General features: G+C 40.6%; 3 protein-coding genes across 4 annotated transcripts in view; all 3 read right to left on the bottom strand.

The window, feature by feature from the left end:
* LOC102787773 (electrogenic sodium bicarbonate cotransporter 1-like) overlaps positions 1-7,110 on the bottom strand; it is a 33,691-nt gene extending 26,581 nt beyond the window's left edge. For both annotated transcript variants that reach the window (XM_087843864.1, XM_006796854.3), the window contains exons 1-3: positions 6,793-7,110; positions 1,601-1,674; positions 589-756 (exon numbers count right to left, since the gene is read on the bottom strand). In XM_087843864.1, coding sequence (XP_087699990.1) covers positions 589-756; positions 1,601-1,674; positions 6,793-6,812 — 262 coding nt within the window. In that variant the 5' untranslated portion in view covers positions 6,813-7,110. The remainder of the gene's footprint in view (positions 1-588; positions 757-1,600; positions 1,675-6,792) is intronic.
* Positions 7,111-7,319: 209 nt separating this feature from the next.
* Positions 7,320-14,123, bottom strand: dck (deoxycytidine kinase). The gene is made up of 7 exons (XM_006796853.3): positions 13,917-14,123; positions 13,509-13,624; positions 9,688-9,881; positions 9,230-9,377; positions 8,961-9,076; positions 8,527-8,626; positions 7,320-7,930 (listed from the first exon to the last, which is right to left on the bottom strand). Exons 1-7 carry the CDS (start codon positions 14,005-14,007, stop codon positions 7,904-7,906), a joined length of 792 nt encoding a protein of 263 aa, XP_006796916.1. The 5' UTR covers positions 14,008-14,123; the 3' UTR covers positions 7,320-7,903.
* Positions 14,124-15,703: 1,580 nt separating this feature from the next.
* LOC102787174 (MOB kinase activator 1B) lies at positions 15,704-24,700 on the bottom strand. The gene is made up of 6 exons (XM_006796852.3): positions 24,410-24,700; positions 23,197-23,363; positions 19,951-20,044; positions 19,039-19,172; positions 17,892-18,055; positions 15,704-17,786 (listed from the first exon to the last, which is right to left on the bottom strand). Exons 1-6 carry the CDS (start codon positions 24,421-24,423, stop codon positions 17,709-17,711), a joined length of 651 nt encoding a protein of 216 aa, XP_006796915.1. The 5' UTR covers positions 24,424-24,700; the 3' UTR covers positions 15,704-17,708.
* Between the last annotated feature and the right edge of the window lie 318 nt (positions 24,701-25,018).

Genomic DNA, 25,018 nt, shown 5'->3' with positions numbered 1-25,018 from the left:
CAACCATGTCAGCTATAACCCTATAGCAACAGTAAGATTAGAATACTGTTGACAATCTTGCAGTCCTTTTTCATCCACACAGACACCGTTTGAGTGCTACTTTGTCATTTGGTCTTAAGGATCTCGTTTAACGTCTCTATATCTTGCCATTTGTGCCGAATCTTCCGTTTTACCACTTAGCTTCTGAGAATCCTTTCCCACAAATCTCAGAGCGCCGTGTTTAATCATCAGGTGACAGGTAACACCCCCCCCCCCCCCCCTTTTTTTGTTTACTTTACACACATTAAGCTATTCCAGTGTCATTTTCAGATTAGTGCTCAGCATGTTCCCATTCCCCTGCTCCCTTTATTCACTTGAGTGCAGGCTGCGGCTTAAAGAAAGAGCCCCTCGCACCCCACCCACCCCTCATTGCTCTGCCTCCTTACTAGGGAAAACTGATATCTTGTAGGCTGTAATTTGCACTGGACTTAATCCAGCTGACTTAAAGCTCATCTCAGGAGCAATTTATCCATCACCAACGTGGCTTTCATAGATGATTTCATGCACACTGTTTTTACTAAACGTCATGTTAGTGTCACCACGACTCACTGAGAGGTTTGAGGACGCTCACGTCTACATTCTCCCCGTCGGACTTGGACCCTTCTGCGCTCTGTTCAGGTCGTTCCCGCTTCTCCTTGTGGCTAGGCCTGCGTCTGTGGCGCCTCCTCCTGTGGTAGCTCTTGGGAACGTGGACACCGATGTACACAGTGTGATGACCTGTCACAACATAAAGCAGAGAGCAAGCAGATCAGATGACAAACACGGGAGAGAAAATAAATCACTTTAATCCCAAAAGCTGGGTAATCTGCATCGTCCACCGACAGGAGAAAAACTGCAGCTGTAGTGTGATGTAGTGTGAAATGTTAAAACATTTCTATTTCCTCTCACAGTATCCCATCAAATTGCAAAATTAAAGAAACGCCAGTGACTTCCTACACAGAGACTCGTACAGGAAATGATGATTTAATGTCTCCAGGAAGTAATTAGAAAGAATAGTGGGTGTGAGAAGACTGAGATTTCTTCACCCATGCATTTCACAAACATTTCTTTTAGGGTTAAATAATCTTTCATACTTGATGGTTAGCCTTGTTTTCTTGTAGAAAACAAAAGGCCAACACAAAACCACGCTCTTCTTTCAGACTCCTGTGCAGGCGAGCACAGGAGGCTCTTGCAGCTACTGCTTACACACAAGCAGCTCGACATAATCCCCAAGTATTTTTGCTTTGTGTTCATCTAAAAGAAGTGGTTTTGTGAAGTATGTGGATGCCTCAGTAAATTCATATGGGTGTCTCCAGATGCATTCTTTTGCGGGTTTAGCTGACAGCCAGAACTGGACAGGATTAGACAACTTGAAGAGACCTCTTCCTGTACAGAAACGTTAGACGAAGTGGATAATGTTTATCCTATATGTCTAATTCTGCACTGACACTCTGGAGGGTGAAAGAAATGACTGGTTTCACATTTGCTTGCACACGGCTGCATATAGTATGTGTGGAAAAAATGAGAATACATTACACTTATCACGTAAAGCTAAAGATAGTGGGCTGCAAAGTGTCTTTACCTTCCACTTCCTCTTCATCACAGATATGTTTGACAAATGAGGCTCCTCTGTCCAAGACTGCCTCATCCTCCATTCTAAAAGGAACAAAAAAGAATTAAAAATGTTACATAAAGATCATGACATGGGTTAGGATGACTTATGGCTCCATATTCAACATCCTCTGACCACTGTATCCACTATCACACCTCTACACAGCTGCTCCAAAGTAGAAAAAAAAAGTACTGTAATGTAATGTCACTTATATGACCATCAGAGTGAAATTCAACTTACTGTGAAACACAATCCTGAAAAAAGATTCTTATTCAGTGTGAAATGTTGTTGGATATTAAAGTAACATCTACATTCCAAGATCTATCTATAAATATATATATAATGTTAGCACAAATTTTATTTCAGGTTTTATTGAGGGATGCAGTGCAAAAAGTCTCAAGCCACCCCTCATTCTTGCTTCCAAGAAGTCAGACTCTTGAAAAATCATTCGCCAGGATTTCTGAATGCCTTTCAAAGGTGTTCTTTGGACTTTGGTTGCTTTTTCACTGATTTTCAGTCTAGTAATTGACCATTTTTACAGGAAGGGTTTCTTTGGCAAGCCACTTAACACTGACCTATAAATCGTACAAACATAAAAAAAAAAGCACCTAACTGAAAAAAAGATGAAACAGTATTGTGTGTAAACATAACAGACAACTTAGCAAAGAATCAATTTTAAAATGTATCTTTAGGGCATTTTGTTGCTAACAGTCTGTTGCAAAAAACACACAATTTGTCCCCATATCCCAAAATATAAGGCAGTTACAGGCATAAAACTGTGTTTTTGCACCAACAAGGTGAGTCCCAAAGAGCTATCACCTAAAGTCTTTGCATATCTCAGCATGGTCTGCAGTGTGTCCTTAAAGAATGTGAGGAAACAGGACAAATGCAGGGCAAAAGAAAAAGTGGCACACCCAATCTTTTTTCCGTAGCAGATGAACAGTATCTGAAAGTCATGTCATTAAGAAACAATGAAAAAAGTCTCAGTAGAAGGGTGGCTCCCCAGAGGCCGTTCTTAAGGAAGGAAAACGTGGAGAAAAGGCCAGCATATGCCAAATCAAATGAGAACTGGAATGCAAAAATCAGGTTTTATGGAATAATGAATCTAAATTTGAAATTTTTGCTTCAAATCATCATCAATATGTACATCAGGTGAGAGGTACAGCAGTGAGAGTCTACAGCCATCCGTAAAATACAGTTGGGGATTTTGTCAAGAGTGATGAAATGATGATTCAGAAAAGTACCAATTTTTTCAAAATTTTGATCCACTGTGCAAAATGTCCGATTGGCACTTGCTTTATATTTAAACTTTTACTGCCTATTGGATCACTCCAAAACTACACAGGAATAGCTTGTTAATTAACACCATCAGTAACAAACTTCAATATAATGCATCAAGGTCTTGCAGTGCCGGCAGGTTTCCCCTGCTCAACAAGGTAAATGTACTTCTACCCTCACCAGCATCAACTCAACTTGCCATGTTTGGAGGAAGAGAAATCCTAAGTACGTCCCAAAGAACACCGTCAACACAGTCATGCAAGGAGGTGGAAGCATTATGCTTTGGGCTATTGTTCTACAAAGGGTACAGGACCACTTCACCACTTTGAGGAGCCAATGGGTGGGGTCATGTGCCAACCTACTTCCCTCAGCTAGAACACTGGAGATGGGTCATGGATAGGTCACATTAAGGTCATGGAGTGGCCTAGTCAGTCTCCAAACCTGGTGACCAACTACAAAAAACGTCTCACTGCTTTGCTTGCTCCACCAGGTAGACAGTCATGTTTTGCTTGGGGATAAAAAGTCTCAAGCCACCCCTCACTCTTGCTTCCAACTTGCTACTTAGCTCACCTGGTAATGTGGATAATTATTTTCAACACTGAATACAGAAAACAATACACCATAAAAAGATGGGGAAAAAAACAAAACAAAAAAACAGGCTGCCTTTATATTCCACTGTGCTGAGCTATAAAGGGTAAGTAAAGACTTACCCTGTGCCTGTGTGTCAATTTACTGCGTCAAACTGCAGTGAAACTAAATATGCGTGTCACAATCAAATTTGTATTTTTCCACTCTAGCAGCATTTTTTTTTCCAATAAACCAAAAATAAATATTTGCTTCGGGATGCACACAAAGAATGCAAAATAAACACATGAGCAGTTTAAATTTGCTACTGAACAATGTGAGGCCAACGATGAGACAGCACAGAAGGAATGGGAGCAGTGCGCAAAACCGCTAAATAAACAAAGTCAGGAAGGATACAACGTGTTCCTTTGATTGCACTCCGAGCTCATCTGGATCTCCCTAGTGGATATGATCTCTGGCCCTAAGAACATAGGAGCACAACACTGATGATAACAGATGCAACCAGCTCCCAGATCAAATGGGTGTCGAGGAGTGGTTGGGTTAAGTGCCAAGTTTATATGCAATCCTTAACCTCTGTACCTTCTTTTTGTTGCTCTTTTTTCTTAAATATGAAAAAAATAAAAAAAATAATAAAAGTGACCGAGGTTAAGTTTCCACACCGTTCCGTGCACATAGAGTCAACACTATCATTTAGGCCCTGATTGCTTTGAGTGTTCTGTTCCGCTTGTCCTCATCGTCTTCCATCCCAGGACAGAGCATCCAGAAAATAGCACCAGCTTTAGAAGAGCTGGGTTCTGCCATGCTGTATTCTTTGTACCTTGTACCTAAGCAGACATGTTAACAATGATCAGAAGTGACATGCTATAAAAACATGAGATTGGCCCTTTTAATTCATTCTTGCACAATGGCTGTACAGACAGGAGCTACGATTCAGGATCTCTCTAAGAACCCAGCTTGGGTATTTACTTCTGCAGCAGGTACCAAAGAACTGGTGATGCAGCAGTATGCATGAAGGCAGCTCATGTAGCACAGAGAGAGGGTCATCAGGGAAACCGGTGAGCACACAGAAGAGCAAAGAAAGCTCATGTTTCAGGTTTTACTGCTGGCTAAGGCAAGTTCACAGAGCCGTGTTAATCACTGCACACTGCGGCCTCAGACAGGGCTCGACTAACCATGAGAAACAGGCCACAGGTGGTTTACAGACATCCTGGATGCAGGAGGGGAACGCATCATTCCTGTTTTGAATTGGGTGTCAAATGGAAAAAAGAATTATGGTAAGTGCTTCAAAGAGAGTAGAAACTTTAAATCTGCTTTTTGGTATAACTCAGAAAAGTCAAAATGACTCGCCGAGTTTAAAATCAGGTCAACATAGTCGATTGGATCCTACATCTCCTCATTCAAGTCATTTTAAATGCAGGAAATTACTTGATCTTGTCCCCCCCATTTCCTTTTATGGCTTCCTCTGCTTGATTAATCAATAATAATAAGAATAATAATGATAAGAATAATAATCTGGGTGAAGATCTGAGCAACCAGTTGCATCCATTTCTCACTCCTGAACTTTCGATTCTGCTTCAGTTCTCGGTGACCTCAGGCGTCTGGATAAACCTGTCAGTGCTGAGGAGCCGGGATCAGCTGTTTGGGATCAAGGATCATCCCCATCTCTTTACAGAATGACGCATCCAGTCCAACCAGCCAGGTTGGCCATGAGGGTAGATGCCCTCAGCGCCATCAGGGCAAAAAACAGAAAGAAAGAAAAAAAAAAAAGGTGTATGGCAGTGAGTTTCAAGCCTTAAAGTGATACTCGAGCTAAAGCTGATCTTCTGGGCGGCAATACCCACATGAAAGTTTAACAGGTAAGCATAAAACAACGGATTTTGCTGGTTGCAGTTAACTTCTGCACCATTACTTGAAGGACAGAGGAAGACATATAGGTGATCAGCATTAGGTATATAACTTGATAATTAGCCATTTGGCAATTTCTCAGGCTGAGAGTAGGCCATAATATGAAGCATATACCTATATATATTTTTAATCAAATTATTGCAATAATACAACCATTATATTGGTATTGTTATCACAACATACTTTTCAGCTTAATATTTCTCAGATATAGCCACCCAATTAACGCTCAAGTGGGGCTATTGTGACTTCCACTACCACACCACTGCTGAGCCTGAATGTGAAGTGAAGTGGGTAAACAAATAAATGGCCATATCACCAGTACAATCAAAGAGGTTATTTGACTTGTGTAATAATCAAACAGTAGTTAGCTCGGTGCCCTTCAGCTCTGCCTTAACTTTTGGAATTTCCTTCAATGGCACATTGGTCAAAGCATCAACGTTAAGAACACAAAAGAGCATTTTAAGTTTCAGCAGGCGCTCACACAGGTGCAGGTGAACCAGAACAAAAACAATAGAGAAAACGTTTCCCTGTTACAAAACCAGACGTCTGTCTCCGGGAAAGACACAAGAACGAGGAATCGGCTGTCACTTTTATTTCTGCTGCTGACAAGGCACGGCACAATAGGTCATTTCAGGTTTCGTTCGTTATTACTTGGAGAGGGCGTCACGCTCGCTCTGAGGGACTGTGCCTCGCCTATTCCGATGCAATTACATTTTCAAACCAAAAACATCCATCTAAAATAACTTGTTACCGTGAATGAGATGCTTGTAAGGAAAGTGCAGACTCCGTGAATCTTCCCTGTTTGACATTACTGTGAAGTCTATACAACTGGGCCCAGTGGATTGGATGGGGGGGGGGGGGGTTCCCCCTCATACCCGTCCGCCACGGGGAAAGTGCAGTCTAGCGCATTACGCATTACGCACGGCTTTATTCAGAAAGATGCAATGCAAGACATCTCCGACACTTGCCTCGCGCTCTCCTCCTCTCTAATTAATAGCGACAGCTTCTTGGAAAATAGATTAGCCCGTTCATAGCCACAGTGTGTGTCTTATCTATCCAAGGTTGTCGCTGGAATGAATGAACGCTTTTCAGAAAGATCAGTACTCTTATAACTAGCTTGCACGTGGCGTTACTATGGCATGGCATCAGCGATCCACTAAACTCAGAAACCACAGAAATTCCAGCTTTACGCACACTGGCACAATGCTTTGAACGTGACTACTTCGTTTTCTAGTGAGCGACATTCCTGACGCCTCGTTCACCGACTCAACACTTGACAGGAAACAACAAAACAAATCTCCCCAAAAGCCCAAGGACCGAAAGCTACGAGGTAAAACTTCAAACGTGCATAGCTTTTAGTTTCACAAGTTAACACTTGACGATCAGACACTTACTTGCTCTTGTCGGAACTCATGGTGACAAGTTTCCCCTTCGCGGCTGATCAGCGTGGCGTCCACCTGTCCTCCTCGTCAGTTTCGAGTCGTGCGTGTTTGAGAACGGTTGCCTAATCGAGCTGCTGCGCTCCCAAAGTGCCTAAAACTAAAGTACGTGAGCTGCGGCTATCTCGCTGGGATGATCTCTTCGACCCTACAAATCAAACCTAACGCGAAACGCGCAATCCACATATCTAAATGGAAACGCACACGCAAGGCCAAGGTAACATCTTGTCCAAAGCGCCTGTTTGGAAGTGCCACGGGAGTCTTTGTGTGTAGCGTTTCTTTCCCCATATTTAAAGTACCATCCCTCCTCCTGCATGACGCCACGGGGGCGGAGGTCAGACCATCAGTGCTGGGAGGCGCGCAGAAGACTAAAACTTGACAAATTGGCTCCCCATTACTTGACTAAAACAACTTTGACTATAGACAGAAACATGAAAAATCAGTTTTTTATTGCTTAACAGGAAATATATAAACAAATCCTGCTAACAACATTCTAAAAGTTACACTTAAATAATTCATTTGAACACTTGCTGAGGATGGGTATTTATTTTGGACCCGGAACTGCCAAAAAGAGCAAAAGCAAACAAAAAAAAGTCATGAGATGTTTCCACCTTGGTGATCCATTCTACTCTGTGCTTTTTAAAAAGGCATTAAAAGTAAAAATGAAAGAAGCTAATGTCAGATAGCTTTAGTCAAATCCTATTGGAGCTACCAGGTAAAGGCAGGCTGAGCGCTCAGAAATAGCCGAGCAGCTTTAATGGAGACTGGCGACATCTTCTGGAAGAGCTGCACAGAGTGCCAAGAAACATTTGGAGCGGAGAAAGAACACGTGTGACACTTGATTTTGTGCAATCGGTGGGAAAAAAAAATAACAAGTTTACTGTCATTGTTATCAGTGGACATACATTATAATCTCATTTGTGCACATTAATGCTGATAAATACACAACACTTAAAAAAAAAAGCAACCAAAACCCCCCAATATCTTTTCTTTTCAGTTATTGAACACTGTCATTGTCTATGCTTTAAAAGCCATCCAGTCTTCACTCTTTTGTTTGTGGTGGTGTTCATAGCGTGCTCAAGAACTCTTTGACCTACAAAAAAAAAAGAAAGAAAAAAAAAAAGGTGTCAAATTAGCATAAAAATCTAAACCAACAAAGGCATAGATCATTACTTTGGATTTCTTTTCCCTTCCCCTTCTTGGATAACAGCTGGGTTTATGTAAGAGCACCAAGTTGTGTGTGGAACAGGGTTTTTTTGTGTCAGATGTGAAAATAAATGCCCGAGTTAACCACAGCTGATAGCATCAACATGAAACTGGTTCATGAACAAGCGCAGTGTGTGTTTACTCAAGTAAAAGTACCAATGCCAGTGCTCAAGCACATTTTATTGCATCACTGAGCCCAGAAGCACAAGAAACTCAGTCTCATGCAGCATTTTGCCCAAACTGTCTTCTTTTATAACAGCAAGTGAGTAAATCTGAAACATCTTTTTACAGTAGTGTTTTGACACAGTGCTGCTCAAACCTGTTGAGCCACTTGTTGCTTATTTCCATTTTGCTAGGAAAATGAGGCAGATGCAGTGATTTATTGAAACGTGCAAAAACATACATGGAAATGCAGTATATGAAAAGTAATGAACGCATTACTTGATGATTTCTGATCTTTACGCAGGCTGAAACGGTACCAACCTTCTCGATCATGTTAGCACATTTGATTTTATCGCCCTTAAAATCTTCATTCACGTCAAGCGTCATGACCGGCACGTCATTGAGATACTCAAACTCCATGCTGTGGGAAGACATGATTTAGAACATGCAGTTAGAGACGTTATAGTTTCCCACTGTGGGAAACTGCATACTGTTTTTAATGAAATGAAGACATTAAACTTTGTAAGGAAATGTACACATGATGGAGCAAAGAAACAGCCCATCACACAAAGCCAATGACGCAGATGAAGATCACATGTATCGCTGTTCGAGCCTTCGCTTCCCCCCCCCCTCCAGCTGTTGCATGAATGGGGGAGTAGGGGGTTTCCAATGCTTATTCAAAGCCTCTCCTATCATACAAGTACATCTGTTTTCCTCATAAATGCACACAGTTTCTGACTGAACAGTCTGCTTACGTCAGGGTCTTGTGCTGCAGCCAGCTCTCGTGCTTGAAGTGAAGTTTCTCCAAATACTCCGGAGGGATGTCTTGCTCTTCCTCTCTACCTCTCAGGTGTAACCGCTCTAAACATCTCTGTACATCAAAGAAGAAGAACACTGAACTTTTTGCTTATTTTGAGCTTTATTATAATTTTTTTAAATCATGAATGATGAAAATTGCAGAACTTTCTATTAAATGACAGTGTCATTTAGGTATAAACGTGTGCAGTACAAAGAAGGAGATTACCTCTGGTGAGGCTCTGAGGTAGATAATGCCATCCAGCTCAATGTGTTTGCCAAACTGGTTGTGCAGCCACCCATGCCAGTCCTGGTAGACGGACCATTCGGTCTCATTCATGCAATCACTCTCATATAGGTTGGCTGCAAAGATGTACCTAAGATGTAATCCAAAAAAAAAGGATGAGCAATTCTGTTTCATTTATCACAGGATGTTTTAAATTGTAATTGTTTTGAGGGGTTAAATAAATCAGAGGCTGGTTTTTGTGGTGGGAAAGAAGTGAATTCTTACAAAGGTTTCTAAAGCCCGGTATAAATTCCCACACTGTGTTCACAGTGAAGAAAAAAAAAAAAGGAGGTATTTTCTGGGTAGTGATTTTAACACTTTTGCACAGTTCACCACCATTATTCTTTCTAATGAGAAAGATATTTTTATCAAGCGTACATATTCATCAATAGGTCCGATACCTGTCACTGTAGATGGACCGCTCAAAGAACTGCACAGGATTCTCAGCCTCTCTGAGCTTCCCGTTGGCTGATCTGATCTGGGCACGCACCCGGCTGATACAGGCGTAGCTCTGGAAAGTGTAAGCCCACCGCCCTGGCTTCTCGTACATCATTTGCAGGACGTTCCCGCCACTCCTCTGAGATGCGGTCAGCTCCTAGAACATAAAAATTCCATTGTTTAACTTTACACACCTTCATGACTTAGAGATAATAAATGCAGCCTTTTGTCATCATGTGTAACAAAAAGGTGAATCACTGTAAGCTGTGACATAGACCCATTGTTAAAAAAAAAAAAAAAAAAAAAGGCATGTGACAAATACATGGGTAAAGCAGCAGCTATTTGATTTTTTACCAACCAAGCTCTACTGATGCAAACTCTTTGCACACGTTTCTTTACCTTTCACCAAAATAACATTTTTTAGAATTTCAGAATACAACTTTATGCCACATACAGTGGGGCAAAAAAGTATTTAGTCAGCCACCGATTGTGCAAGTTCCCCCACTTAAAATGATGACAGAGGTCAGTAATTTGCACCAGAGGTACACTTCAACTGTGAGAGACAGAATGTGAAAAAAAAATCCATGAATTCACATGGTAGGATTTGTAAAGAATTTATTCGTAAATCAGGGTGGAAAATAAGTATTTGGTCACCTCAAACAAGGAAAATCCCTGGCTCTCACAGACCTGTAACGTCTTCTGTAAGAAGCTTTTCTGTCCCCCACTCGTTACCTGTATGAATGGCACCTGTTTGACCTCATCATCTGTATAAAAGACACCTGTCCACAGCCTCAACCAGTCAGACTCCAAACTCCGCCATGGCCAAGACCAAAGAGCTTTCGAAGGACACCAGGAAAAGAATTGTAGACCTGCACCAGACTGGGAAGAGTGAATCTACAATAGGCAAGCAGCTTGGTGTGAAAAAATCAACTGTGGGAGCAATCATCAGAAAATGGAAGACATACAAGACCACTGATAATCTCCCTCGATCTGGGGCTCCACGCAAGATCTCATCCCGTGGGGTCAAAATGATCATGAGAACGGTGAGCAAAGATCCCAGAACCACACGGGGGGACCTGGTGAATGACCTGCAGAGAGCTGGGACCAAAGTAACAAAGGTCACCATCAGTAACACACTACAACGGCAGGGAATCAAATCCCGCAGTGCCAGACGTGTTCCGCTGCTGAAGCCAGTGCATGTCCAGGCCCGTCCGAAGTTTGCCAGAGAGCACATGGATGATACAGCAGAGGATTGGGAGAATGTCATGTGGTCAGATGAAACCAAAGTAGAACTTTTTGGTATAAACTCAACTCGTCGTGTTTGGAGGAAGAAGAATACTGAGTTGCATCCCAAGAACACCATACCTACTGTGAAGCATGGGGGTGGAAACATCATGCTATGGGGCTGTTTTTCTGCCAAGGGGACAGGACGACTGATCCGTGTTAAGGACAGAATGAATGGGGCCAAGTATCGTGAGATTTTGAGCCAAAACCTCCTTCCATCAGTGAGAACTTTGAAGATGAAACGAGGCTGGGTCTTTCAACATGACAATGATCGAAAACACACCGCCCGGGCAACAAAGGAGTGGCTCCGTAAGAAGCATTTGAAAGTCCTGGAGTGGCCTAGCCAGTCTCCAGACCTCAACCCCATAGAAAATCTGTGGCGGGAGTTGAAAGTCCGTGTTGCTCGGCGACAGCCCCAAAACATCACTGCTCTTGAGAAGATCTGCATGGAGGAATGGGCCAAAATACCAGCTACTGTGTGTGCAAACCTGGTAAAGACCTATAGTAAACGTTTGACCTCTGTTATTGCCAACAAAGGTTATGTTACAAAGTATTGAGTTGTATTTTTGTTATTGACCAAATACTTATTTTCCACCCTGATTTACGAATAAATTCTTTACAAATCCTACCATGTGAATTCATGGATTTTTTTTTTCACATTCTGTCTCTCACAGTTGAAGTGTACCTCTGGTGCAAATTACTGACCTCTGTCATCATTTTAAGTGGGGGAACTTGCACAATCGGTGGCTGACTAAATACTTTTTTGCCCCACTGTATGCTGTCTTTTTAAAGCACTGAACTCAGGTCCTTTAAGACAATCTGAAGCATCTTACTTTATACAGTTTAATGTGTCATATACGAGTGATAGTTATTATTATTTACCAATGTATTGTAAATTATTTAAGCTTTGTCTTTTGCTGAACAAAGCTGGCTTTTTCATAAACATCTCAGCCCACAATTAGTAAGTGAGTAAATAAGAAAAGCACTAACCCATTTTTCTAAATTTGATGGGTTCCTCACTGGCATTGCTCTCCAAAAATACTTTGTCCAATGACTGGCAGAGGGCGCTTTGACTACTGCCTTTAAAAGTTGTGGCAGTAGTGGAGACTTGTTGAGGACCCTTGAATGGTTCAGCAGAAGCAGTGTATTCTGATAGTGCCTCCATACTATCATTTTACAGCGTGCCAACACCATTTTGCACTATGTATTGGATTACCAACAAAAAGTGTACATGTGAGCTGATATGATATATTTTTATTTGAAGTGGTATCTTCTTTAAACTGGCCACTAGGAGTAGGGTTTTTTTTTTCCACATTCTGCAACAAATTGCAACTAGTGGTAACTAAATGGCCGCCCTGAGCTTGAGGGTGTTGCACACTCACAACTAATTTTGATTGACTGCAGGGCAACTGCACCAGTTGCCTGATAGGAAGCAACCTTTCTGCAAATGTAAAAGTTAAATGTGACTTCCTGTCTACGCAGACAGCAACAAATGTGTGGCTTTCAACCATTTCCACAGTTAACTGCTGAATGATCACAAACAGTTTGCATGTAATTGCAACCATGACCCTAGTCTGTCCGTCTTATGGCAACATTTCTGGCAGGTTTTACTGACAGCGTTGGTATACTCGACAATCTGGTGTTGCAGCACAAAGTGAAAATACTGAATAAGACAGATACTGACAATTTTATCAACAAATCTAGCAAATCTAACAAAGGTAGATTTGCCTGCTGCTGAACGCAAAAGAAGCACAAATTAAAGTTCACTTGTTTGAGGACATCACTTTTGAAAAAAGGTGATAAATTGAAGTATATGTTACTGCAATACAATCAATTTTTTTTTTTTTTAAATCACAATAATATCATATTGTGGTAATATATCTTGGGTTGTCTGATGATTCCCACCTTTGCTGGCGATGCTGGGCTGAATGAAAACTGCTAACAATGAAGGATCTACCTAACTTATTATGGATGACTGGTAACTTGTATCCAGTCATCCATAATATAACGACAGTGCAAATGCAACACACCAGTCTGCTTTTCATTCCATTAAGTTACTTGTTTAAGCATCTTTGGTTGATATGGAGAAGAGTATCTCAATATCCCTCTCACTGCCTGGTAGCTGGGGGTAAGGTGGGGGATCCTTATGGCATGTAGAGACCATGAATATTAGGCTGAAAGTGAGGTTACAGGTCTCCAGTTGTGTGGGAGGTCAGATGTTTGGCCTGATGATGATGATACAATCATCCGCCCACAGTGGGACCATCTGTCCCTCTGGGTGTGTGGCCACGCAGATACTGTATAAGGGCAGACAGCAGCTGCACTCTAAATACAGATGGGGAGTCTCCCCACGTCTTCCTGAATGCACGCATGCACAATAATGTGCTGGTTATTAAATTACTCAAATTTGCCATAAACTGACAAGAAAGCAAATTTTATGTAAATATCAGAAAAGTTTTTTTAAACGACTCTAATATAGAATCTTATTTTATTTTAATACCTCAAAGTCGCTGCCAGTTGTTTGAACATTGCACCACCTGGCGATCGGCTCTGGTACCACCTCCCAGTCCGCGCTCTCCTGCTCCAAGAGGCGAACAAAGGTAGATTTGCCTGCCGCTGAACGCAAAAGAAGCACAAATTAAAGTTCACTCGTGTCATATAGCGTACTGCATCGACCTAGCTATGCGTCACACAGGTGCAATATCGTTTAATATTTTCTTAGAAGAAGAATAGTCTAGTAGCAAATTGGCGGCAAAAGTAGTACATTAGGAGTACATCGTCTGAAGCTGTATACTGTTACACACAGGTACCCCAAGCAGAACCTGACATCCATCTGCGGACATTAAACCTTTAAAATGAACTTTTTGTTTTGTTAAATGTGACTTTTGAAATAAGCTGCAGCACTTACCGATGTTCCCCTCGATAGAAATCCGCTTTATTCTCTTCTCCATCGAGTCGTTCATTGGGTCTGGGCATGGCCTTTTTGGAGTAAAAGACATCTTCGCAAAAATTATTAAATATTTTTAAAACGATCTTTAAAATATTCCTTAGGATGTTGCGGCAGCTGCTAGGATGTCAGCTTGTTGTTTTAGATTTCGCGCTCAACGTTAGAAAGCGGAAGTTAGCACAGCCGCGTATCCGCCCCGGAAGCAGCTGTTGCTTACGTCAATAATTTAAAAAAAGAAGAAGAAACAAATGTAATTCCCACTGAAACAGACAGATAAATTAGCATTACGCTCATTTCCCTAAAGTAAAGTCATTTGAGCATTGAATTATTGTATTATATAATCACGTATGGATGCGTAAACACGAGTTTAATGTTGTAACTGGTGAGCTGTGCAACTATTTTTATGCTGATATCTACAATAATGTAGTCCAATAGTATTTTCAAATATCTAATTTCATTGTATTTTATATGTAAAATTTGTTTAGTTTAAAAAATACCTGCATGTTTTTAGTAAAAAGGTTCAAAACATTTCTCTGAACTGCATCAAAGACGCAATGTGAGGTAGAAGTGGGTGGAGCAGAGTCCATGAATAAGTCATTCAGCGGATCGATCCAAATACCAATAATATCGATAACAACGGTGGTATTGGACTGATGGTTTGTTTCTGTGCTCTAAGTTCAATATTTAGCCCTTTGAACTGTATTACATTTTTTTTTATTCTTTTGGCAGTGAAAAAACCCATCAAACACGTTATGAAAATTGTCTGAACCCTTTCGTGTTGATTGCCACATCTATTTTATTAAATCATGACACATTGCTTCCCCCTACATAAACTGCCTTTATAGATGGCAAGACTGTCCCTCTATGTACTTTGCATGAGATTGATAACAAAATTTGCAGCATCGCACAGCATTTATGTGAGCAGTGCAGGTCAATTTAGAGACTTGGGGCTATTTAAGTTTTATTAGATGGCTTCTTTCATTGAGAACATTGTACTATAGTTTAAATGCAGTTATTCCATGTTACACACCTTGACTGAATAGCTTGTATAACCACTCTTAGCACCAATAACTTGAAGCAATCGTTTTCCTTATGACTTTATCATTCGCTCATGTTGTTGTGGAGGAATTTTGGCCCACTCTTCTTTACGACCTTGCTTCCGTTCAGCGAGATTTGTAGACATTTATTCAGTTCTCTTAACGCCTCTCAACAGCATCGCAGTCAGGTTGAGGTCTGGACTTTGACTGGGCCATTGCAGCACCTTGATTCTTTCCTGTTTCATAATTGTACTACTGAGCTAAATAGATAAAACACATATTGACAAAGGAAGTGATAAATTGCAGTACATTTTACTGCAATACTATTATTGCACAATAATGGTGCCATGAGTGAAAAGCAATGTGATTTAAAAATTTCAGAAACTCAAAATACCTAACCGGGAAAGTTTCATTTTGATAATAGTTGGGTTTTTTATTTTTTTAAAGTTGATTTTCCCCAAATGCAACTCAAGATGGTGGTCAAATACAAATGTGGATGGAAAAAGAAAAGGAGAGAAAAAAAAAAAAAAAAAAGAGGAAAAAAGGTACACACACGTACACACGTGTACACACACACACACACACACACACACCAGCATAAAGCAGTGAAAAAAGAAAAGGTTACAACTGTACTTGAGTACAGTACTTTATTAAATGCTTTACTCTGATCACCAGTAGCGCTGAGCTCACAGTACATAATGAACATACACGTTTTTCAAAGAGTCAAGCCCACCTTTATTTGCCTTATAAACAGCATAAATCAATTCAGTAGCATTGAAAACCCCTACCAAGCCTTTATTTACAGACAATTCACCAATTACTTCAGTCAAGGAGGAAAAACCGTCAACAGGCTATGTTACGGGCATTTCATAAGGATGAGATGCTTGCAGGATGACCGATATTCTATTACATTTTCAGATATCTGGTGAGCAGTAACATTCATCATAATAAGCTAAGTAAGTTGGAAATGAGAAGATACTGAACAATCAAAACAAACAAGATTTTAATATCCAAAGAAAGGGAGAAGGAAGCAGCCTCTAAAAGGTATAAATGCACTCGTTTAACCAAAAACTATCACTCCATGCTTACTGAAACTTCCAAGACGTGTCTGACTCTCAGTATTTACACGTGTGCGTTTATAAGTGTTATACCTCTGACAAATTTCAGATATAAAATATTCATGTCACCGTTTGTTTTTTTTGTTTGTTTGTTTTGTTTTGTTTTTTTAACTTAACCTGACAGAGAAGCACTTCTGTATGCATCCTTCACCCGAACAGAAGACCTATAAAGAAATCTCAATATTGGATATAAAGTATGAATGAGCCAACTGGCATCCCCTTTTAGTGTCGTGTCAATTATTGCATAGTCAAAAACTACACTTTGCGATTGGAGAAAGGTACATGAATCTCCTCTTTGAATCACCACAACAACAAACCAGTCAAGAAAGAAAGCAATAAGAAGTCTCACTTGTGCCTTTCAGCTGATTTAAGAGGGAGTTAAATGAAATAAACTATGGTCAGTCACATGGTACAGCTTCTCCCAAAGCACAGCCAATCCATGTGGGAGTGGGGCATCGGGCAAGGAGGAAGAAAACATTCAAAAAATAGAGATCAGAAACACTGTTCAAAGTGCCTTACAGCTAGTATGATAACAAGGGATTCTGCTGTATCCAATTCATAATGCTAGCATGTCTCAAACAGTGGAGTCTAAACACAGATTTCTACATCTATTTCCCTACAATTTCAGGTTTTCCATCCCTTCAAAGTTCTTCTAAAACCTGTTACTATTTCAAAGTTTTTGAAGGGGAAAAACTAGTACACAGGGACATGTTACTAGACCATGCTACAAGATTCGTCATTTCTTAGTCCCTGCTACAGCATAACATTATTCTAGCTTCACTTCTATGTCCTTCAAAACACATTCATGTATCATAGCCTGCACATTATAAAACTTGGCCAAGAGACTTTATAACTAAATAAAGTCGACGAGGACCAGAAGAAATAAAGAAATAATTCTGAGCCAAGTTACAGGACACATAGGAAAAAAAATAGGGGTGGGGGTGTAAGAAGCACATAAACTTAAAAGGGACGTGGTGAGGAAAATTGAATGAATCAATCACATCAGTGTTATATGGCCTTTGATATACTAGGGCAATTATGAGCCATGCTAGGCACTTAGGATTCTTTTGTGACTGATGTTATGATATTACAGATGTGGACAGTAGCAAACCTAGATCAAATCAAATCAAGATCCTTCTATGTTAAAATAAACCAATAATATTCAGTTATTTATCACACCACCCTATGATACAGCATCTCTGCTTAATCGCTACTCTCTTCTGTGATGGAGCTGGAACCTAATAGTATGTTATCTTAAATTCAAGTGGGACAAAAACAAAACATCTGTGCAGTCAGGTAGAAAATTAATAAACATATATCTATCTTATCTTAAAGTAAGCCATGATAGAATATAAGGGAAATTTCTTTTTTTTCCCCATACAGCTAATGTTAATCTGTGGTTTGCTCAATTAACTTAATCCCTGATAGCATTAGTCCTGGTGCCTTTAACCTAACAACACCCTTCCTTCTTCCTGGCCTTATTAAAAACATTTCCCCAAATGGAAATAGTACATACTGCATACATATAGCCAGGGTGGGGGTGGGTGGGTATCTGTGCAAAAACTAGAAGAGCAATAAAATAAGGATTACATGGCTGTTTATCTATCCTTGGTTGTCAGTTTTTCAATCAGCTCCTGTAGTGGGACCAGCTCTTTCCTGTCAATGAGGTTGAACTCCTGTGAAAGACAAAAGAAAAAGGAGCAAGCATTACCCCATGACTCGACACGTTACAGGCCTTGTTAGCAACGTGCCGCATTAGTCAGATATCAGGGATTCTTTACCTGAACAAAAAAGATGAAGTGTTTGAATGATGTGTTGAGGTGGGCCTCCTCTTGCAGCTGCATGACGGAGTCAAAGTGCTGGTGGTAGATGTGGGCGTAGACCCTGAACAGACGCTTCAGAATGGTCTTCGCCACAGACATAAAATTACGCTTAAAGGGCACGCCTTGGGAACAAAAGAAAGAGAAGGAAAGTGTTTAAAAAAAACAAAAAAAACCAAACAAACACCAGAGAGCTCGACATGCAGCTACATTACAGTCTGCCTGTGAAAATGCTGCAGTCTGCACAGGCAGGCCACAGCATGATCTTAGGGAAGCACAAAGAGTCATGAAAGCAACACAGCAACACCTCATGTTCACTGTGCTGAGGATTCATCTGCAGGAAACAAAGTTTTAGTTTCAACACTAAACTAAACTGCTGCAGAGCACAGAGGCTTCTACAGAGAGCCACCTACCGTACAAGTCAATATAGGCAACAGGACGAGTAAATTAAAGCTTCAGATGCTGAACAAATGAATGCACGCTTATTGAGCCCCGAATTGATTTTAACATGTGTGCAATGGGTACTTCGTCACAACACACACCTCCAAGGAACCTTGAAGATGCTGGCAGGCTTTGAGGTTATATCTGGCCAAGTGAACAACAGATCATAGGCAATGGAGTGAATTGTGTACCTCCGGGGCAGCACACTCACCACTTCTACTGATATGTACTGGGTCTATCAGACTGCAGTCTATGCTGGCTGCCATTCAATCGCAATAAAACTCCACCTTAGACTGCACACGCCACAACTAGTTATGAGGCTGATAACTGTGTAGGTATGCAAATACTACCACTTAACAATCCTGTACACTGTCATCCAGGAAGATCTCTAAATGTGTTAGGTTATTACATAAAATTAAAAAAGACAAATGCACCGCTACATTTAAATAAGGAAAACTTGAAAAGTTTACATTTCTGCCAAGTTCATCATTTCTATTACTTGCATGCATTCATTTTGCGTGGGAGCTGGATTTCTCTGGTGATAAAAAAGGCTGTGCATGTATTCTGAATCTCCACACACCTTATTGTTTGATGTACGACATGTGCATTAAAACGCCAACTTTTCTTTGGAGGTGAAGGCTGGTAGAAACTACAAAGTGAATCATACCGATCTTTGAAGGGAAAAGCGTCTCATCATCGAGCTGGTCTTGCACCCAAGTCATGAGGTAATCAATATACTTGGGAGCAGAGCATTTGATGGGCTTCTTGATGTTGGTTCCATCAGCCCAGTGGTACTCATACCTACAGGAAATAACAATGAAAAACACACTGAGCACATTTATACCAAGAGGAATTTTTGGCTGACTCAAAAGAGAAAGAAGAAAATCCCAAGTGTTATAACAAAAGCTTAATTGAGCATCATGAATATTCATGTTTATCAAATTCTCATAAACAGGAAAAAAATGATTTCTGCACATCTAATGCACACATAATCATGTGTTTTGTTTGTTAATAGGTGGATCTTTAAATGTAAACTTCTGTATATTAAATGAAAGGTATGTTATCGTGCCATTGTTTTATTACTATGGCCCAGCTGAGCTCAAACTGGGCTGTGTGGCTCAGTAACTACAAGCACTAATCACGCTTATGCGAGCAGTCCCTAGCCAGAGGCCCATTCTGAGCAAGGAAAAACCCCGTTATGGTCTCCATCTGGACTTATTCAACACTGATGTAATCAACTGTAGCAAAGTGGTCTTTCTCAATAAGCAAATAATATACAAGTGGTCCTGGTACGAGTAAGAGTTGATGCTAGTCACCAAACATTTTCTAATAGGCATTTTTTCCTCTGTAGAATTAAATCTAAATTTTTATCAGCACATAAAAGACATCTGCTGCAAATCTACACAGCGTGACAGCGGGAGTCCAAAAGAAAAAGATCTATGTCACAGGGTGTATATAATTATGAAGACAAGTGCATTTTCCAAATCCTGACCCTGCTCAGTCTCGTCACACAACAAAGACTGAAGAATAGCCCATGGGCTAGTTTTATGAGTCACTGAATGAATTATGAATCACTTACTTAGGACCAGCAGACATGACTGGACAGCTTTCCTCAGTGCAAAAATCTGTGATGGTGCCATACAGCATGTTGATCTGGTTGAAGAAGTCCACAGCTGGAAAAATGTGAAATAAAGAAAAATATTAAAATGGTGTTTAGGCAGCTTGTTTTCATTTCTGGTGCATCGCACACTCCTGTGTTAGTGATTTGCAGAAGGCCTCCTTTCACCTCTACTCTGTAGTTATAATAGTGAACCAACCACTCACATGTGCACACTTGCTAAACAAACTTGATACCCCCAAATATAATTTTCAGAGTCTAAACTTAACCAAAAAAAACAAACCTGAAAACAGAACAGAACACAAAACTCCCACTTGGACACAAACCATGGTCAAACAGTGTGGGGACTACCTCCTTGGTGTTAAGGCACAGACACGAAAGGACACTTTCACACCTCCTTCAGCAGTATACTGCTTGTACTACTCCCTTTCATTACTTTTAACTTTTGGCACTATATTTTTCTGTTCCCACAATGGTTCCAGCTTTTTGGTAATGGCACTATTATGATTATGATTATTATTATTGTGGGTGGAAAAATTTGCAGGACAAGTTATAAATTGGGCACCAATAGTGCGTCAGTGAGAAGGGTTACTTGAGGACATTTCTGCAAGGACAATATTAGCTAACAGAAAGGCAGTTTCTGGCCCTGGGGATGAAAAAGTGTTGCTATATGACACCAACTGCAGTGTTTGCCAGCACCGATTGCTGGCATCAGATTACCCCACAGCACTAAGCCTATCCCTATTTCACCACCCAGGCCAAACTGTAGACCAGTGCACAGTCCAGTTATCTGGCACAAACTGTGCTACAACTCATTCCCAGGGGCATACAGCCAACTTTGGCTTCCCATCAGTTGGGGAGATCCATTTTAAGCACTGGCAGCATTTGAGTTGAGAGTGTAACTTAAAAATCTCATTGAAAAAACAAAACACACACACACAAAAAAAAAAAAAACCCCATACTGACCAGTTGTCATGGCATGTGGTTTGTCAGGTTCACTCTGAGATCCCTTTAAAAACAAAAAACTGTCCAATCATAGTTGATAGAATATTTTTGTATGCTGCTGTACAAAGCCAATAGTCCAAATTCCTGTTTATGCCACCAAACATACTGATGTGATTACAGCCTAGAAATGAATATTCCAGTGTAGAGCAGGGCGATATGACCATTCCCCGACAATCCATCAAGCGGTGCGGGTTTGTAGCTTATCAAAGTCGTACTAAAACATTTGGCAGATTTTTGAGCACTGTGTACCACATAAAATCATTTTGAGGTCAGTAAACACAACCAGAATTCATACATAAGGCACACGGGATTAAAAGGGGCATTGTCGATTTTCAGAAAAATCAAAGCATTGATTTTAAGTGTGCCGTATTTTCCAAAAAACACGGTAATAACAACGGCCCGCTAGCATGCTCTACCAAAAATAGTGCTTTGTTGTTTATCGAACGGACGAAAGCTAAACCAGTTCCACACCACTGAAGTTGCAGCATTTTTACAAACCAATTCTGGTTCATCCGTTTCATTCAACGATCCACTTTCGCCCTTCTCATTCTCCGTCGCAGTCATGCTTTTTCCGCCATGTGCATATGAAAACCAAGGCACTGCGCATGCGCATTTTACCCATATTCTATCACGATATTTCATTTTCTGATTATTGCCCAACATTATACTGGTATTACCGTGAACGATATGGTATGATCCAGCCCTATTCCAGTGAGAGAAAGCAGAATTATCTTAATGATATAAAATAGACTGAAAATTCAGGAGCCAAAATCCAAACAGTCTGGGGAATACCTGATGATAAGCTCTAACAGATGAACCTCAAACCTTTTTTCTGTTTTCATTCATAAAGCTAATAAGAACCCTAAAATGATGTAACAGTGAGTGATAAAACGCTATTTCTTCCTGTGGTCCTTTATTTTCCTGTAATCTTGCTTCAGCCTCTTTATTTTCACTCCGCATTGCTTCACTGTGTCACGCGTACCCAACAGCAATTTGAGGGGGAAATCCTAGCAAAGATTTCAATGTAATGCTTGGGCGAGGCAAAACTGCATTGCATTTCCTCGTCCCACTCAAAGACTCAAAGACACGACTTCACTGTCAACTCATTTCTCCATGCATGGTTCCACTTTCAGGCTAATGTTAAGCGTTGCTGTAGCCAATGTTTGACCAACATTAGCGCTTTTCTGTCCACTGTGTTACTCACTGTTCCTCTTATGCTTGTAAAAGGTCTCAAAAGGATCACAATAACGCATTTCTAAGTGAAGACACTGGAGAAGAGAGGGTACTACCTCCAACAGTTACTATGAAATAGTTCCTAAAGGGAACAGGTGGGTATCCAGCTAGGCAATTGGTTAAGATGCTGGTCAGATTATTTTCCCATGTTTAATTGTACCTGGAGACCTTTTACTGCATGCCAGTAACTTCTCCTTCTACTGTCACTATCCATCCATTCATCCATCCATCCATCCATCTGGGGTTGAACAACTGCCACAGGACTGTGTTGCTATCCAGTACAGGCAAAACAATCTTAAAAACATGAAGTGGACTGCTTCTCGTGAACACAGATCATGTGAAAAGTCATTTGTGCTTGGTGGTGGGAGAAGTTATTGCTCACAGCACTTTTATTCTGACTTCCCTCATTGTGCAAGCTGCAACAGCTTGTGCAATACTAGCCAACATTGCTTCTAACCCTCTGTGAATCTGGAGAGCACAAATATTACGAGTGCAGCAGCGGTGGCAGCAGCAATTCAGAGGTAACAAAGCTAGAAATTGGGCACGCCTAAAAATTTTTCTTAACAAAGCATCTGACAGACAATCACGTGTTAAAAGGCTGGGCTAGTGATCGTCTCCAACCCTGAAGGCTTTGTGACGCATGAGGACTTAAGCATCCACTGACCATTTGTCTCCTTTTAGAGGAAAGTAAACAAGGCGCTCACAGCGCAGACAATAAAGTCTATTTAACATTCACGGTGGCTGCTCTGGCATGAATGCACATGGTCTTTGGAAGCAATGCCAAGATCTTACAGCTTGATAGTTCGCTCGCAACCGACTCATGATTTGGACTAATTAAGAGTCAGGAACAAGACTTGAAGATATTAAATGTTTTTCAGAAGTGTGCTGAGCCCCTTTAGCCAGGAATCTAAACCTAAAATAAAAGGGCATATCAAGAGAGAAGAAAAATAAATAAAACTCAGTGCTTACTGTTGACTGCGACCCACTCATTTAAGTCTTCACCCTCAGGCAACATGACTGCCATGCGCAGGTTTCCACTCCCCAGAGTAGCCTCTGCATGTTTCAGCAGCTCATACTGATGAGAACCCTCCGGGATGTTCTTCTTGGGCTTGAATGTTTTGGATGAACGATTTCCACTGTGTGAGTCACACATAAAACCAGAAGACAAAAGGTAGAATAAACAAAAAGACAGAAAGATATGATAAGAAATCATGAGGTCACTGAACACTAATGTGAGGTGACCTTTCAAACAAAAAGTTGTGACTTTCTTAAAAAGATGTCAAAGGGAGCTCAAGCTCGTTTGAGTTTAGCAGAATGTAAGTGGGTGTGCGTGAACAGTGTGGCCCCTCTCTGTATAATGAGGCTATTTGTAGAGGTACTGTATTCAGTTGATCTCACTGCCCCATTAAACAAGAATTTGTGAGTCCTCACAGCATGGGTTGGACACACAAAAGAAATGTTTAATTAGAGCATCCTCTAATGGCAAGATCAGACCCAAAATATCCTGTAGCATTTCTATAGTGTTTCTGTAATTCAAAATAAGTATGTGCCATTATCAGGATACTGTTGTTCTTCATTAGCCATTTCCTTCGAGCCTCCCCATATATATCAAGTACACAAAAAGAAAGATGACAACAACAATAGTAAATCTAGACCTCATCTTCTTCAATCTAACTACAAACTATCACAGTAGGTGTGTCTGACGTTTCTCAGCTTACCTCAAACAGACATCATTTTAATAGCTGACTAAATATCGACGACATACTGTGGTGTTACTTTGCTGCGTTTAGCGGTAGCAGTGCTGTATTAGATTAGCCGGTGGCATCAAAGTGTTTATACCAGCAAATATCCAAGCCACACTCAAAACCCTCCATCTCTCTTGAGGCAATTTGTCAGTGGACCTGTTCTAAGTAGGTGAAATTTCTCTTTTGGTCAACTGTAACCACTAGCCTTAAAGTACTGATGAATATGCGATTAGTATTGATTACAATTTTTAAAGTGAAAGCTACAGAAAATAATGCGAATCAAATAGAGCAGTCCGAGGTACGTCCAGGAAGTAGTCTAAGCCCTTGAAACGCTACGGCTAGCTAACTTTCTAGCTGTTGCAGCAAAGCTGGCATCTCCCAAACACGAAGCTAAATGGCAAGACAAAATAAGCGTGTATCGAAATGTTGTAACTCACAAAAGAAAGCTCATGTTTCCTCGGGTCGCCGAAAAAATTCCCTTCTTGGAAAACAGCCGATAATAAAAGCAGAGTAAAGGCAGCCCAAAAGGATTGCCAAAAACTCTAAAGCCTCACACTTCCTCGGTTCTTCTCGGGCTTGCTCGTGTGGTCCTTGTTAAACATCCGAAAAAAATATAAATATTAACAGAAATAACTACCCACTAGTTTTTAGAAAGGGGGGAAACAGATGTATTTTATAGACAGACCAATCTACTAGCTGCTGTACGCTGGGAGGCAGCAGCGCACTGACTGCAATACTCACTTCTTCATCTAACCTTGAAGGCAGAGAAGACGCAGTTCTACTGTGTGCTGCCATCTAATGGAACAAATGGGTCAGAACTACTGTTCTTTCCTTTGAATAGGAACATTTTAAGCAAACATGTAAGCTACTTTCTATATATAATATTGAAAAATAAAGTAATATATTTTACAAAACTGGCGTATGCTTCAGTATTTATGTTTTTTATGTTTTCTTCTCTAATTATTAATTCACTGATAATTATAACGGCCTAGGCTAAATGTCTTTGTTTTTTTGTTTTTTTATTTAACTGCGATTCAAAAATGCCT

Source organism: Neolamprologus brichardi, chromosome 7 (assembly GCF_056152115.1).
Source record: "Neolamprologus brichardi isolate AB-2024 chromosome 7, ASM5615211v1, whole genome shotgun sequence".
NCBI classification, from domain to species: domain Eukaryota; kingdom Metazoa; phylum Chordata; class Actinopteri; order Cichliformes; family Cichlidae; genus Neolamprologus; species Neolamprologus brichardi.
The sequence above is the reverse complement of the archived record's forward strand: the minus strand, read 5'-3'. Positions and strand labels throughout refer to the sequence as shown.

What these genes read in the sequence shown, in the direction of transcription:
- LOC102787174 (XM_006796852.3), bottom strand. An exon ending in TGAGTGGGTCGCAGTCAACA is followed by an intron (nt 20,045 to 23,196) that starts GTAAGCACTGAG and finishes ACATTTTTCCAG; the next exon opens with CTGTGGACTTCTTCAACCAG. An exon ending in GCTTTTCCCTTCAAAGATCG is followed by an intron (nt 18,056 to 19,038) that starts GTATGATTCACT and finishes TTTGTTCCCAAG; the next exon opens with GCGTGCCCTTTAAGCGTAAT.
- dck (XM_006796853.3), bottom strand. Translation starts at nt 14,007, where the DNA reads ATGTCTTTTACTCCAAAAAGGCCATGCCCAGACCCAATGAACGACTCG. An exon ending in TTCTATCGAGGGGAACATCG is followed by an intron (nt 13,625 to 13,916) that starts GTAAGTGCTGCA and finishes TTTTGCGTTCAG; the next exon opens with CGGCAGGCAAATCTACCTTT. An exon ending in ACCTCAGAGCCTCACCAGAG is followed by an intron (nt 9,077 to 9,229) that starts GTAATCTCCTTC and finishes TTTGATGTACAG; the next exon opens with AGATGTTTAGAGCGGTTACA.